Source organism: Ylistrum balloti, unplaced genomic scaffold (assembly GCF_031769215.1).
Source record: "Ylistrum balloti isolate Yb309-2 unplaced genomic scaffold, AGI_CSIRO_Ybal_v1 Utg369812, whole genome shotgun sequence".
Lineage (NCBI taxonomy): Eukaryota > Metazoa > Mollusca > Bivalvia > Pectinida > Pectinidae > Ylistrum > Ylistrum balloti.
This window is the reverse complement of record NW_026781984.1, coordinates 25,309-42,712: the sequence shown is the minus strand read 5'-3', so window position 1 is coordinate 42,712 and position 17,404 is coordinate 25,309. Positions and strand designations below refer to the sequence as shown.

The 17,404-nt window shown below is 35.0% G+C and overlaps 1 protein-coding gene across 1 annotated transcript in view; it reads left to right on the top strand.

Moving 5' to 3' along the window:
* The window catches only part of LOC132544860 (twitchin-like), a 147,763-nt gene extending 135,194 nt beyond the window's left edge, over window positions 1-12,569 (top strand). Inside the window, exons 90-96 of the mRNA XM_060208511.1 lie at window positions 2,332-2,456; window positions 5,229-5,385; window positions 5,533-5,640; window positions 7,028-7,219; window positions 7,748-7,858; window positions 8,034-8,272; window positions 10,425-12,569. Of these exons, the coding sequence (XP_060064494.1) occupies window positions 2,332-2,456; window positions 5,229-5,385; window positions 5,533-5,640; window positions 7,028-7,219; window positions 7,748-7,858; window positions 8,034-8,272; window positions 10,425-10,427 (935 nt within the window). The 3' untranslated portion in view covers window positions 10,428-12,569. The remainder of the gene's footprint in view (window positions 1-2,331; window positions 2,457-5,228; window positions 5,386-5,532; window positions 5,641-7,027; window positions 7,220-7,747; window positions 7,859-8,033; window positions 8,273-10,424) is intronic.
* The last annotated feature ends 4,835 nt before the right edge of the window (window positions 12,570-17,404 follow it).

Genomic DNA, 17,404 nt, shown 5'->3' with positions numbered 1-17,404 from the left:
GCGATATAGAACAGTAAAATTTCCTGTTTGTAATGTGAATTCAGAAATATATAAGGCCTGATGCATTGGGCCAGTGAACCAACCTAATTGTTTAGAACTGATAAAGAGATTGTTCAATATTCTGTGAGATTCTTTGAAATTTACTAGCAGAGAAATTCTCCTTTTATTCATAATTCTTGAATATGGACCAACCACCTTGTACTAATTCTGTAGGATCTAGTTTAACAATCCCACATTGAACTTTTAAGTGTTCATGTCGGATTAGAGATATCTTAAGACTAAATCTTATGACCTTAAATGCCAACCATGTTATATTTGGGAGCACAATAGCATGAACATGGATTGTTTTGTAATATAATGCTGTAGGATTAGGAACATGGTCTCAAAGTATTTTGCCTATAGAGCCAGAGAAGATATATGACAAATAACCTGTATCCTGTTGGACCAAAGACAGAGATAAAGAATAATGTTACCAGTACGTGGAGGACTCATGTTTAAAGGACATAGAATGCATGTCAAAAAGAGCTTGTCTATTAGACAAGAAATATTGACATGAATATCTTACAACATAGCAGCACTCTGCATGTTGGATTAGGAAGAGATATCTAGAACAATGGTAAATGTTCTATGGGGCCAGATGCAAGGACATCACAGTTCATACCAAAAATATTATATTACATATCAAAAACACCAAAAGTACATGTGTAGAAAAGCAGTGTACTATTGAAGAGTATGAACTAGGTCCAGTACTTCATCTTTAGAGTCTGGAACATGATCTTATGAAGAAGGATGGGATAGTACAAGGAAACAGGGAGGACCAAGAACAATGGGATCAATACAGGGTTCTATGGAGGACCAAGAACAATGGGATAGATACAGGATTCTATGGAGGACCAAGACCAATGGGATCAATACAGGGTTCTATGGAGGACCAAGAACAATGGGATAGATACAGGATTCTATGGAGGACCAAGACCAATGGGATCAATACCGGGTTCTATGGAGGACCTAGAACAATGGGATCAATACATGGTTCTATGGAGGACCAAGAACAATGGGATCAATACCGGGTTCTATGGAGGACCTAGAACAATGGGATCAATACAGGGTTCTATGGAGGACCAAGACCAATGGGATCAATACCGGGTTCTATGGAGGACCAAGAACAATGGGATCAATACAGGGTTCTATGGAGGACCTAGAACAATGGGATCAATACAGGGTTCTATGGAGGACCAAGAACAATGGGATCAATACCAGGTTCTATGGAGGACCAAGAACAATGGGATCAATACAGGGTTCTATGGAGGACCAAGAACAATGGGATCAATACCAGGTTCTATGGAGGACCAAGAACAATGGAACTGATACAGGATTTTATGGAGGACTTAGAAGAATTGCTTCAAGAACTAGTGTTCTCTACACACCTGTAAGACCAAAAGCTATACCGATAGCGGACCAAGAAGAGCTAGTACATTGTATCCAGCACTTGGACTGTAGGACCTGGAATGTAATGTATATCCCAGTGTATAGTATGTGAATCGTTAGATTTCACCCTAATAATAGTTGTCATTACTTTGCCTCCATTACCTGCCTAACCAGCTACCAATCCATTTTTAACTGTTGCCAGGTGTAACTGACCAGCCAAGAAGTGTGCGTAGCCTTACAAAGATATGAAGATCCCTGGTTCAAATCTAAACCTTGCATTCTACATTTTCCCCTCAGAGATTTTTTTACCTTCTCTGATAAATGTTTGCCGACTGTAATAATTTACTAAACTACTAACCTGACATAGCTTTCCACTAAATCTATACCCAATTATACACTCTACCATACTAAGCCATTACATGTACCATTTACGTACAGAAGTACCAATCACGCATGAACCCCACGGAACTGTCACCAAAATACAGTGAAAATCTTTAAAAAACTTTCCATTGAATAGGATATGTACCTGATAAAAACTATTAAATGAGTTGTACTTAACAATATTCTGACAATTTTCAGTGTAGGTCAGCTTATGTTGCTTGGCTTAAACTGTTCATATTTCATCAAAAGCTTTTAAAATTCATATTGGTTAAATTTTTTCCCCCTTTTTTTTTCTTTTTCATAATTTTATTAAAAGAAAAGAAAAATAAATAAGAAAAAAAAGTCACAAGTAGTGACTAAATTATATGTGACACTATCAAACAATGTATATAAGTTGATAATAATTACGATATACTGTTTGAAAAATTAATTAGAAAATAAGTGAAATCACCGCTCATTTTATGATAGTAACATTTAAATGTAATTAAATTAATTTTTTTTCTTTTTCTTCAGAAGCCAGAGAAGAAGCGCCGTCATTTGAGGAGAACCTGGAAGCTCAAATTCTAAATGAGGGTGATCGCCTGAAATTCTCTTGTACTGTTAAGGGGAAACCTGAGCCAGAAGTTGAATGGTACCTGGATGGAGAGGTAAATGACTTCACAAATCCTAACTGTTGTTATGTTGTTGGTTGGTTCACAAATCCTAGCTGTTGTTATGTTGTTGGTTGGTTCACAAATCCTAGCTGTTGTTATGTTGTTGGTTGGTTCACAAATCCTAGCTGTTGTTATGTTGTTGGTTGGTTCACAAATCCTAGCTGTTGTTATGTTGTTGGTTGGTTCACAAATCCTAGCTGTTGTTATGTTGTTAGTTGGTTCACAAATCCTAGCTGTTGTTATGTTGTTAGTTGGTTCACAAATCCTAGCTGTTGTTATGTTGTTGGTTGGTTCACAAATCCTAGCTGTTGTTATGTTGTTAGTTGGTTCACAAATCCTAGCTGTTGTTATGTTGTTGGTTGGTTCACAAATCCTAGCTGTTGTTATGTGTTGGTTGGTTCACAAATCCTAGCTGTTGTTATGTTGTTGGTTGGTTCACAAATCCTAGCTGTTGTTATGTTGTTGGTTGGTTCACAAATCCTAGCTGTTGTTATGTTGTTATGTTGGTTCACAAATCCTAGTTGTTATGTTGTTATGTTAGTTGGTTCACAAATCCTAGCTGTTGTTATGTTGGTTGGTTGGTTCACAAATCCTAGCTGTTGTTATGTTGTTGGTGGGTTCACAAATCCTAGCTGTTGTTATGTTGTTAGTTGGTTCACAAATCCTAGCTGTTGTTATGTTGTTGGTTGGTTCACAAATCCTAGCTGTTGTTATGTTGTTAGTTGGTTCACAAATCCTAGCTGTTGTTATGTGTTGGTTGGTTCACAAATCCTAGCTGTTGTTATGTTGTTGGTGGGTTCACAAATCCTAGCTGTTGTTATGTTGTTGGTTGGTTCACAAATCCTAGCTGTTGTTATGTTGTTAGTTGGTTCACAAATGCTTTGTTATGTTGTTGGTTGGTTCACAAATCCTAGCTGTTGTTATGTTGTTGGTTGGTTCACAAATCCTAGCTGTTGTTATGTTGTTGGTTGGTTCACAAATCCTAGCTGTTGTTATGTTGTTGGTTGGTTCACAAATCCTAGCTGTTGTTATGTTGTTGGTTGGTTCAAAATCCTAGCTGTTGTTATGTTGTTGGTTGGTTCACAAATCCTAGCTGTTGTTATGTTGTTGGTTGGTTCACAAATCCTAGCTGTTGTTATGTGTTGGTTGGTTCACAAATCCTAGCTGTTGTTATGTTGTTGGTTGGTTCACAAATCCTAGCTGTTGTTATGTTGTTGGTTGGTTCACAAATCCTAGCTGTTGTTATGTTGTTAGTTGGTTCACAAATCCTAGCTGTTGTTATGTTGTTGGTTGGTTCACAAATCCTAGCTGTTGTTATGTTGTTAGTTGGTTCACAAATCCTAGCTGTTGTTATGTTGTTAGTTGGTTCACAAATCCTAGCTGTTGTTATGTTGGTTGGTTGGTTCACAAATCCTAGCTGTTGTTATGTTGTTAGTTGGTTCACAAATCCTAGCTGTTGTTATGTTGTTGGTTGGTTCACAAATCCTAGCTGTTGTTATGTTGTTGGTTGGTTCACAAATCCTAGCTGTTGTTATGTTGTTAGTTGGTTCACAAATCCTAGCTGTTGTTATGTTGTTAGTTGGTTCACAAATCCTAGCTGTTGTTATGTTGTTGGTTGGTTCACAAATCCTAGCTGTTGTTATGTTGTTAGTTGGTTCACAAATCCTAGCTGTTGTTATGTTGTTAGTTGGTTCACAAATCCTAGCTGTTGTTATGTTGTTGGTTGGTTCACAAATCCTAGCTGTTGTTATGTTGTTGGTTGGTTCACAAATCCTAGCTGTTGTTATGTTGTTGGTTGGTTCACAAATCCTAGCTGTTGTTATGTTGGTTGGTTGGTTCAAAAATCCTAGCTGTTGTTAGTTGGTTGGTTGGTTCACAAATCCTAGCTGTTGTTATGTTGTTGGTTGGTTCACAAATCCTAGCTGTTGTTATGTTGTTAGTTGGTTCACAAATCCTAGCTGTTGTTATGTTGTTGGTTGGTTCACAAATCCTAGCTGTTGTTATGTTGTTGGTTGGTTCACAAATCCTAGCTGTTGTTATGTTGTTGGTTGGTTCACAAATCCTAGCTGTTGTTATGTTGTTAGTTGGTTCACAAATCCTAGCTGTTGTTATGTTGTTAGTTGGTTCACAAATCCTAGCTGTTGTTATGTTGTTGGTTGGTTCACAAATCCTAGCTGTTGTTATGTTGTTGGTTGGTTCACAAATCCTAGCTGTTGTTATGTTGTTGGTTGGTTGTTTGGTTGGTTGATTGGTTGTCTCTGTGACTCCTCCTGTTGTGAGGTGCTGTCTCACTGACAAATGTCATATGGTTATATGGTTATATTAGAGACAATGTCATGTATATCAACAGTTTTAAAGTGTAGAGTGTTTGTTATGTCGTCATGGCTCATTAGCAGAGCTCATTTATAGCCAAATGTCACTAGAGAAAGCTGCATACAGAGTTATTGCATCTAAAAAAAGAAAAACATAACTGAAGACATATCGAATTTGAAATTAGAAAGAAAGAGTACAGTTCAACCTCATTATCTCAAACTTGTATAATTCGAAGACCCCCTTTTATTTGAAGCATTTCATCAGTCCTTGCCTAACTTTACACAAAACCTTTGAACTCACTTAAATTGAATACTCAGTTATGTAAAAGTTTCCCATGATCCCGCCAAGTTCCAGATAATGAGGTTCGACTGCACTTATCAATAAACAAATATTTTGAGAGTTTTGGCCCCTTTATTTTTTGATTTAACAAATATTATCCTTCATTGTTATCAGAAACTGAAAAGTGACTCCCTGGTGTCCATCAAGAACGTGGGTGGTATATGTACACTGACAATAGCCGCTGTCTCTGTTGACGATGAAGGTACATACCTCTGTAAGGTGACCAACTCAGCCGGCTCTTCCTCCTCCAAAGCCACACTACAGGTCAATGGTAAGTTCATTGTAAAACATTTGCTTTTATCTGTCAATTTTCAAAGATGTCTGTCACAAGAAGAAAAAATCAGTGTCGCATGTTTTTATATCTGGTACTTTGATCTAATTCATTTCCTGTGGTTTATCATTTCTGTGTTGTTTTCAGCAACGAAGAAAGAAGAAAAGTCTATGGACCCTCCGAGATTTCTGAGTCATCCCCTGGGTCGGTGTCTGATGGACGGAGATGCTACTAGACTGGAGTGTAGAATCTCTGGTATGTGGTATTGTCAGCTCATACACTATCTAGGGAAAATATTCACCAAAATTACCCTGCACTATTACCAGGACTGTCCTATATATCTCCTGTAGTTTCAAAGAAATGCCTACAGACGCTCTATGATATATCCACTTCAGATTGTATGTGTTTGTAGCTCCCTGAATGTAGGTATGGTACATCAAATACTGTTGAAAGCTTCAGTAGAGATAATCCTTTGTGTTATTGTGAAGTCTGTCAGGTGACAAGTACTGTAGAGATAATCCTTTGTGTTATTGTGAAGTCTGTCAGGTGACAAGTACTGTAGAGATAATCCTTTGTGTTATTGTGAAGTCTGTCAGGTGACAAGTACTGTAGAGATAATCCTTTGTGTTATTGTGAATAATCCTTTGTTATTGTGAAGTCTGTCAGGTGACAAGTACTGTAGAGATAATCCTTTGTGTTATTGTGAAGTCTGTCAGGTGACAAGTACTGTAGAGATAATCCTTTGTGTTATTGTGAAGTCTGTCAGGTGACAAGTACTGTAGAGATAATCCTTTGCGTTATTGTGAAGTCTGTCAGGTGACAAGTACTGTAGAGATAATCCTTTGTGTTATTGTGAAGTCTGTCAGGTGACAAGTACTGTAGAGATAATCCTTTGTGTTATTGTGAAGTCTGTCAGGTGACAAGTACTGTAGAGATTGTGAAGTCTGTCAGGTGACAAGTACTGTAGAGATAATCCTTTGTGTTATTGTGAAGTCTGTCAGGTGACAAGTACTGTAGAGATAATCCTTTGTGTTATTGTGAAGTCTGTCAGGTGACAAGTACTGTCTGCTAAATGGTATTTTTGCACATTTCTGCTATATGTTAAAGTCGTTTTTATTAATTTCACAAAAAACATGTTTTTATAAGCATTTAGATAATTTAAGTCGCTGGTTCCATGTTCCTTGTTTTGAGTGTTTCTGAACATAAACAGAAAAGGTGGAAATAGGAAATATAATTTTATTTAGTATCTAAACGATTAGCCTGATCCTGGTTGATGCTGATCCTTTTCACTAATAAAACTACCAATGCACCAAGAAAACAAACAAAAGCAATAAAACAAACAAAAACAACACAAAAAAAAGGTACATACCTTAACTTTGAAAAAAAAAAAAAAAAAAACTTTTGTCAGTTGTATTCGGAAACCATTTAAAAAAAAAAAATTTATGCTAAAATTATGTTTATGTTATCGGCAGTGTTTCATCAAAGATTTGGACAGAACATATACGTATATAACAGAAAACGAAGAAACTGTAGAATAGATATGTGTAAAGAGCATAATATATATTCTCTTGTCAGTTGATTAAACAGGTCACAGTGCAAAATGCGTTCACTTGTGCATGACTGTCACTTTGATTGTACACAGGTAGCCCCGAGGTGACTTGGTACAGAGGAAAGGAAAAAATAGTGGATTGTGAAGACTTCCGATACGAGAATGCTGATGAAGTATACAAATTAATTATAGTAGAAGTGTTTCCAGAGGACAGTGATATATATAGGATTGAAGCCAAAAATTCAGTTGGAACTGTCTCCAGTAGTTTCTCCATAAGGGTTGATGGTGAGTACGGCTTATAAAATTGAAGACAAAGATTCATTAAATTTCTAGTACAATAGGTAAACAATTTTCCATTTCCTGGTATGTATATTTCCATCTCATGTTATTAGCCTAAATGTAATGCTGTTGCAGCCTGTTGTCACAGCCTTTAGAACTAGCTGAATCCTAGCTTTCTGATTGGTGCAAATATTCCAGTGGATTATCAGTGACACCTAGTGGCAGTTGTATTCTGTTAACAATGGAGCCATCTTTGAAAACAGTGTCATGCACACATTCTCTCACTATAAGGCAATCAAGTATTATATTGAGAAATTACCAAATTTGACAGACTAGATGTTCATGAAAATATTCAGATTGAGATTTGCGTTAAGCATGAACTATCATTGCTTAGGTTTTCAATTTGATTTTATGCCATATTTCTTTTCTACCTTAAAAATAAAAGGTATTTAAAGTCAGATACTGGCACTTGAAATAAAACTATTGTATTCCAGAGTATCACTATTAAAGTTGGTTTTGTGTTTGTTGTTTCAGTGCCTGAAGAGACACCTGTTGGCCCTGTGTTTCAATCATTCCCTCACTCACAAAGTGTAGATGAGGGTAAATCCGTCCAGTTTTCTTGTCCAATAGACGATGCAGAAACAGGTAAAGGATTTAAATGTGATATTAATAGTGGTTTATTAATATATTTTTTGGTCTGAATTATTCTCACAATGTATGTTTTACCATCCATTTTTAATTTTGATCTGGAATCGATGATCTGACGATTTTTCATCCCTACTTTTCCATACTCTATGAAATGTATATTTATTTGTTACAGTTTTATGGAGCAAAGATGGTAGAGTATTAGATGACACAGGTAGATTCAAAATCAGCCAATCAGGATCCAGTTATAGTTTTGAAATCCCTGCCGCCTTGGTAACAGATTCAGGGGTGTACTGTGTGGAGGCTAGAAGTGAAAAGGGCACTGCCAAGGGAATCTTCACCCTGAGTGTTGCTGTAAGTTCATCGCCATGTGCAGACATTGACGTACTACAACTTATTAAGAAGGCAATGCAGGTGAGAGGGCAAGGTCAGACCAAGGTCAACAACTGACTTAACATCAACACTATATCAATATTGTTCTCAGTGGGTTTTAAGTCACAAATGTCACAATATTTATATTTTTATGTTGAAAATAATATTGAAAGTTATAGCATAATTAATTATTCTAATAAAATACAAATAATTTTTATATAAAAAAGAATAGATGTGTTTCCACATCAAATTGGACAGCTACAAATATGTTAAAAAAATTGTATGAAATACATTTCAGTTTATTGTTCTGAGAGAACTTCGAGCATCAAAATATTAAAATGTACCCTTGAAGTGTGAATCTATAATAGCTGTGATTATACATAACAGCATTTTGGTTCATATTGCACTTAAATTACTCATAAAAATGTAGCAACAATATTTACCGAGCATGTTTAGTGATTATCTCCCTTAGATCTACCATGAGAGTTTATCTATCATACATGTAGGTGCATGAAACATACATTATAGTCAGCGAACATTCTTTTAATCTGTACACAGTAGAAACCTATGTATAACATTTTATCATCTTTGTGTTAACTATAATAACAGATTTCTTATCTAATAAATATTATGTTTTATTTCGTAGCATTACTACTGGATATTCCAACAATTTATTTTTTGAATCAGGATATAATTCACTTTCTTTGATCTAAATATGCATCATATCTTTTCCAAAGTATCATATTAGTGTAGAAATACATCATTGTGAAAGAAATGTTTGAAAATTACAAAATTTGTTCTTTCAAATAATTTGTCTCTCTCCTTTTTTTTTTTTAAATTTTGTAATATGCTGCAAAAACAGGAGTATCATAATTAATAATTTATAGCTGTGAGTATACTAGGGAACAATTTAGTTTCAAAAATATTGAATACAACATTGGTTTCATGTGCCTTCCCCTAGAGGACTTCAATGTGGATATGCAAATAGATGTAACTGTAGACACATGCCTAAAATGATTGTAAGCAGTAGACATATGACTATGATAGTTTTGTTGACCAGACAGCTTGACTTTCCTCTGTGTGTCTGACCTTGCCTTCTCCTGCAGCCTCACCATCACCATGCCTAACTTAGTCACCATGGCGACAGGTTTCGGTACAGAAGCACACCAGTAACACTTCTAAGCACTGGGCATTTTACCAAATCAAACAAAATTGAAAAAAAAATCTCCAACAAATCTTTTTTGGTAATGATAAGTAATCATTTTCTCCAATATGTGAATCTTGGTGATCTCTGCACCACTGATGTCCTGACACAAAGAGAATTATATATAGAAATAGAGTTACTTCCCCTTAATATTTTTCTTTGAATTCAAAATTTGAATCGACAGGAGATCATTTTGTCAGCTGTTTAAAATAGAATGGTTTTATACATAAGAGAAGCAGGGCAGCAACATGTTCTCGGCTCAACATTTTATGTCTGACAAAAAAAATTTTTTAACATTTTCTCAGAATTGCCGTTAGAATACAAATGTAGGTTCTGTACCTTTTTATTTTTTTTGTTTATACAGACAAATGACAATCAGTATTTCCATTGTGAAGAAATATCAATAGTTACACAATTTTGTTTGTTTAATTAACCCCCATCCCCTCTAAAAAGAAAAATCATAATTCTATCTATTCACTAAAGGCTTGTGGCAAATTCTTCAAAATAGAGGTTTCCTAGTAAGAAGTGTCTTGTTCAAATTTTAAATTCCTGAAAAAAATGTGTCATTCCATAGGTATAGAATTGTAGATTTTTGTCAGTGGTGCTGGAATCCATAGATTACATACCTGAAAACAAAAACTGATGTTTGGTTTGGTAAATGTTGCATGTTGTAGTAAGTATGTACATGTATAAATGACTCTATCTCCGAGCACATATACTGATATCTTTATATATATCTATTTATAAATGAATTGGTGTGAAAACTTATAGCTATAGTAATGTAAATATCCCTTATTTATTAATACATTGTACATCAATATATATATACATATATATTTATGTAAATATTTATATATAAAATATAACTACATGTAAGACAATATCTTAGTTCACTAATACTTTGTTGTTTCTGATTTAGATAATCCCTTTGTATGGCGAAGTCGACATTTAATAATCTTGCAATCTGTGTTTTTTTTTAATTTCTTGCAGTGAAGGTTGCGGTAGACTACGTTTAGGCCTGAACTGAACATACATTGTGATAAGTATGCTGTGTTTTAACATGCGGTGGACTGACGCTCTCGAAAACATTGTGAACCCAAACAACATCAGGGCAACTTGTACAGATATATATTAACAAAGACATTAAGATCACAATCATCCTGGGTAATTACCATTAATTACAGAATCAATGACTCAGTTTTTTTGAGGGAACTTTTTTGTGCCTGGAAACAGTGAAGAATTTTGTTGATATGATATTTTCAGTCAATAATCACACAAAGTGACAGAATGGTTAAGAATGTCACGTTGAATTCTTATCATGTCAACATATCTGTTGGCTGCGAAAAAATAACAACATGTGAGCTGACGAAGAACTGCACATACTAAGTTTATTGTGGTCTTAATTTGTGAGTTTATTTTTTATTGAAATTCGTAATTGTAAATCTGCAATTATGGGAGTCAATTTGCATATTGATGTGCGCCATCAAACGACATGATAAAAACCAAAAAAATATGTCTAAAAGTTTGAAGGATGGATTACCTTTAATTACATTAAAAGGAAAGGACAATTTTTACTTGAACTTTTATTAAGGAATGTTGAATGATATTGGGAGCGATATTAATATAAATAAAGTGTTTTATTTATTTTGAGATTGAAAATAACACTTGTTTATGTCAGCGAATTGTAATCAGGTTTTTTAACTGTTTATTTGTCATATGTGTTTTATTTCATACTTATTTTAATAGTTCATCAGTGATATATTTATAGTGTTGATTGTTGGTCTATTGGGCGTGTCAGTCCTGGAGATGATTTTATCGCAAGATTAATATATACGGAACTTTGAGTCTCTGCCATATCAGTAATTATTACGAAAAGTCTGCATTATATTTATATTGAAGAAGGAATGTATCATAGACTTTTTAAATCGACATGTGTTGTGTGTCCCACAGTTACTATAAACTCACGGTACGATGCCAGATGTTACATCACAAAACTGCAATACTTCTTTTTAATTGATACTCAATGGGTTTTTTGTCTCTTTGGTGTCGACCATTAATCCGAGATTCGTGGTCTCATTGAGAAGCTGCACTTAAACAAAGAATTTGTAGTCATTTTGGCTCACAACTCTTGAGTATCAATACTTACCAAGTAATCCAGGGACTTGTGTTTCCTTGGCTGTTTAAGAACTTAATCCAGGCTTGCAGCTTTCTTGGGTTTGTAGTCTGATACATATATTTCTGAGGAATTTGTCGCCACTATGGCTTCCAAAATAGGCATCCAAAATAAATTAATGGATGGGACAGTAACCCTGGGAATGTCTAGCCTTCTTGGTGTATTTATAAATTGATACTTAACTTTGATTTTTGCAGTCGTGGGATGTCATAAGGAACACACACATTAGTTGTGGGATGTCATAAGGAACAGATACATTAGTTATGGGATGTCATAAGGAACACACACATTAGTTGTGGGATGTCATAAGGAACACACACATTAGTTGTGGGATGTCATAAGGAACACACACATTAGTTGTGGGATGTCATAAGGAACACACACATTAGTTGTGGGATGTCATAAGGAACACACACATTAGTTGTGGGATGTCATAAGGAACACACACATTAGTTGTGGGATGTCATAAGGAACACACACATTAGTTGTGGGATGTCATAAGGAACACACACATTAGTTGTGGAATGTCATAAGGAACACACATTAGTTGTGGGATGTTATATGGAACAAAAAAAGCCAGTTGTGTGATGTTAAGTCATATCATGTCCTTTAGATATATTAGTCCTACAAAAATACAAAAAATATCATTAAAAATAACATTGAATTGATTTAAACTGTTTTTCAAATTGAAAATTTCAAAAACAGGATATGTAGTGATTTTATTTTCACTGAAGTCTAGTGATGATAGTTAGACATTAACGTTCATGATTAGAACTTAGAGAGTAGGTTGTACACCATGGACATGTTATGTGTTAACATATCACTATTATATAGCCTCAAGACCTCAGCTTTATCTTAATTGCCCCCTCTAAAGCTGCTCTTGTCCCAAGTTTATACAAATTCTATGACACCCTGCTTGTATTAAACCTTCAACAGTCATTTAAAATAAATGCTAATTTCTACCATGGAGTCTTTGTTGTTTGTTTGTATAGCTTGTGTCTTGTTGCAATCTCATACATGTGCCGATGTTTATGAACCCCTTCAATTTAACACTACATAAAACAGATACAACATTGGTATTGTCATTGTCATACTTAGTAATAACAAAAGAGTGAGTGTGAGGTTTCAGAAATTGTCATTTTGAGAAGTCAGGGAATGTACAAGCGGACCAGGAAAACTCATTATTCATGAAACGATGCTAAAATATGAACCATAGACATATTTATACGGCGACCTTATGAAATGTACTAGAAAAAAACAAAAGGTTTTTCGGATTAATAAAGGCCTTCAACATCATCGACGACATCCGTCATAAGCAATTAATCTCAGTTATACAACATGCTCAAATTTAACAACAACGGAACCACTAGGCGTCTTGTTGCCATGGAAGTTATGGTGAATTCTAGCCCAGTTATATATGCCACCGAAGGTTCGTATCGTGAGCTTTCACGTTTATAAGTAAGCATCTTATTTTCAAGGTATTGTTCAGCGCCTACAATAACCAGTGTTAGATATCCTAGCGTTAATGAACCTTCGAAGGCATGTATTATAGGACTAAAATGACTTCTTGAAATTCAGATACTTCATTGTCGGTTTTAAGGCAAACCCCTAGAACTCTCGTTTCCTTCTGTCAAAAATACATTGGAATATTGACAAAGTCAAAATCAGTAAATAAACATGAGTTACAAAAATACAGAAGAATAAGACCAGGTGTTCATCGACGACACTTGCCATGTAAGTCTTGGTCAATCCTTCAATTGAAATATTGTCGCATTGCTAAGTGATTACCAGGTTAAATAACTGAGAAACCCCTTTGTATGCTAATAAGCAATGAAGGCTTCTTATTTCATATTAAAAAAGGATTTAGAACATTTTCTAAAACACTTTTTTCAAGAACATCACCTTTTACAATCTTGGAGAGAAATGATAGAAATTTCTGTACAGAACTTCATCCACTGAATTGACTAAAACGAAAATTAACCAAACCAATGGCATTCTTAAAGTTGGACTCTGCTGTATCTTCTCATCTTAGCTGACCATGTTTTAAATGGTGCTATTCACGTGTGTCTTTTGTGACTCTAAATTTGCAGGTAACTCAAACGGATGACTGGAATGTTAATCATCAACAGTTCTGTGTTAATGCTATATACTCAGCGCCAGTACAGTAGGTAACATACAGGATGTTAATATGCTGTTGCATCCTAATTGAAACTTTTTTTTCTGAATACCTCAGTTATGTGTCATTTTTATTTCATTAACATAGAAATTGAAGTTCTTTTGGAGCCTTCCAATATTCCAAAGTGTATAGATATAATTATATAACATCTTAGACGATAATGAGATTCAAGAATGTATTGCCACCTACTGACATTTTAATACAACGAAACGGTTACATCGGAAAGTCAAACTAAGGACCTCAAGATGATCTTTTAGAAGACGAGACACACAAGTGCATATATAACCTTCTAATACAAAATTTAGAATGAGATACAGCAGGGCAGGACTATTCAACTAAAATAGGACGCGTCACTGATAGCTAGGATTCGACTGAGTATTATCCAAAGTGATCAAAGAAGTGCCAAAGTCTAGATTTGGAGGCACATAAGATGTATGTTGTATACAAATCAATTATTTTTGTCTTTTCTATTCTTACACACTACCTGCAAAACATCTTGCTCTGTTAATTTATAAAACGTTTTTCAACATTTGATTTTACACGAATCTTTGGTCCTCTATAAAAATTGTACATGAATGAATTACTGGACCGTACATTGAAATTGGTAGCTTGTATATAACTTATACCTACACAACTGACCTGATCGTGTTCGCAATCAGCAAATTGTATACTTTGTTCTCATTTTAGAATGTAACATTACATACATGGATTGACCAATATTTCTATATGGCGTGGGTTGCCAATGAAGCAGAAGACGCTTACTCTTTCAGAACACCTGATCTTATTCTCCTTGTACTTTTTCAGGAGTCTCCGTATAAAACTTTCGTTTCTTCATATTTTGACCTTGTTCTACTGAATTTAAGTTTGGATCATGAATATGTTGACATATTGGTATTTTTATGTTGATTTCATTTTTGGTAATATTGAAAGATTCTGCTATTTGACTGATAAAAAGACGTTCCAGTACTCAACATTGTAAAAAGACACACGAGTGAATAACAAAATTTAATACAAATTTAGATAATATACAGTAGAGTCAAATAATGAATTAAACTGCATCATACAGCTGTTTCGTCTCTCAAGGGCTCGTCAGTGATGCTACATCATACAGCTGTTTCGTCTCTCAAGGGCTCGTCAGTGATGCTACATCATACAGCTGTTTTCGTCTCAAGGGCTCGTCAGTGATGCTACATCATACTGCTATTTCACCTCTCAAGGGGTCGTCAGTGATGCTACATCATACTGCTGTTTCGTCTCTCAAGGGCTCGTCAGTGATGCTACATCATACAGCTGTTTCGTCTCTCAAGGGCTCGTCAGTGATGCTACATCATACTGCTATTTCACCTCTCAAGGGGTCGTCAGTGATGCTACATCATACTGCTGTTTCGTCTCTCAAGGGCTCGTCAGTGATGCTACATCATACAGCTGTTTCGTCTCTCAAGGGGTCGTCAGTGATGCTACATCATACTGCTGTTTCGTCTCCCAAGGGCTCGTCAGTGATGCTACATCATACTGCTGTTTCGTCTCTCAAGGGCTCGTCAGTAATGCTATATCATACTGCTGTTTCGTCTTTCTAAGACTCGACAGTGATACTACATCATACTGCTGTTTCGTCTCTCAAGGACTCGTCAACTACATCATACAGCTATTTCGTCTCTCATGGGCTCGTCAACTACATCATACAGCTGTTTCGTCTCTCAAGGGCTCGTCAGTGATGCCCTTGAACCCTAAGGGCGACATGCGAAAATCCAAAGTGATCGAAAGAAAAGTCAAAATCCAGATTCGGTGGTGCACTATCCCCATAATTCGTAATTTTCATATAACGGATATTTTTGACAATATCAGGTACATGTGAATACTTTTAAGCGTGCCGCCGTTTGAACGAATAAATCGTGATGCAGGTTACGGCAAACCTTGGGAACTAATAGTCCACCAGGGAAGCCTACCACCCATAGCCTCATTATTCACCTTAAACCTCTCGAGATACTGTGTAGTCATATATCTATGTACACGTCTTGAAGTAGTGATTTACAGTGTATATTGATAAGAAACAAAAATTAATCTGAATGTTTTTCCCCTTTTGGACAAGGTATTGAATTCTCTAAGAAGAGCATTGTGCAGATTGTTATTCATCATTTACTCTTGTATGGTAACCGTAGGACGCAAAGTCATGACACAGCATAGTGTGTTATATTTCCTGATTATATTTCTGATTCTTATGTCATCTGATGAATGCAGATTAAAGAGCGTATCATCACATAGACTACAGAATAATGCCATAAGTGAACTTAATAATTAAAGTAATTTTACCAGATTATAATGAATTTGACAAAAAAATCCACTGATCTCGACAATATCGATACAATGACCTTTTGAAATACCTTGTATTTCTGAAGTTATGAAATGTCACATTCTTTACACAGCAGCATGACATCCGTCTGGTCACATTATCCTCGTTCTTTCCATTTAATATTGAGCAATAACCATTTCAGTGGGCGAAAATTCATCGCAAAGGTAAAAAAAATTACAGATTATTTAAAGAACTTTGAATAGTCCATGGTGATCAAAGAACTAAAATATTTTGATTCACGAACTGTTTCATTTATTAAATTGAAAGCTTAACTCAAAGCCACTATGAAAATGCCAGTATTTTATCAATACTTTTGATAATTAAAACGTTAAACTTAAAGATCGACATATTTAGATAATATACTACACTGAATTTATTGAATTTAATTAATATTCATTGAAACCTCACATAAAGTCTGTTCTCTTTTTGTACCTTCTAAAGTAGAACATTTGACATCTATAGCGAAAGAGCGTTCCATGAAATTGCATGATAATAACATGCCCCTCCTATATTGACCTTTTACCATAACTGTGATATCAAAATATCGATGTCTTTATTCTCCTCAATCTCTGGCTTCCAAGATCCCCTCTTTGAAAATATTTCAACTCTTGGTTTCAAGAAATACAGAATGAAAAATGTTTGTATGGTCATACATAGTTATCTTTGATGAGGTCTGTAAGTCACTTGTTCATTCATTTGAATAGTGGCAAGCTTCAGAAAATATTTTGGACATTATTTTTATTCAATATTGGATATTATGAAATTTGTTGAATATTGAGGAAATTTCACTCTCCAATGTGCTTTTTCCAGTTCGATTTAGTAATTTCCGGGGACAACAATTCCAACAATTTAGGCAACTGGTATCACTATCGAAACCTAGAATTGGAACGTTGGAAATGGCTACATCCGTTTCATGATTTCCTTAAACACTTAGATTTTAAAATCCATCAAAATGTCATATTGAAAGATGAAAAGTATCTTATATATTTCATTTCATATGCGATTTTATGCAAATTCGTCTCGAAAGTTTTAGGTTTTGTTCGCTAAGGCTTTTGATATAAGTGAAAGTTTCTAAGACTCGTTTCATAAAATTCTGTATCCATTGAAAATGATTTAATATCCTATATATATATACACTCTTTAATAAGAGACAAATAGATGAAACATATCAAACTATTTATTTGTCAAACAAACAAAATAATTGCAATACATGTAAGAATGAACATCATACGGTAGTAAATGTAAACATGACAGACATGTAACCGTCTATT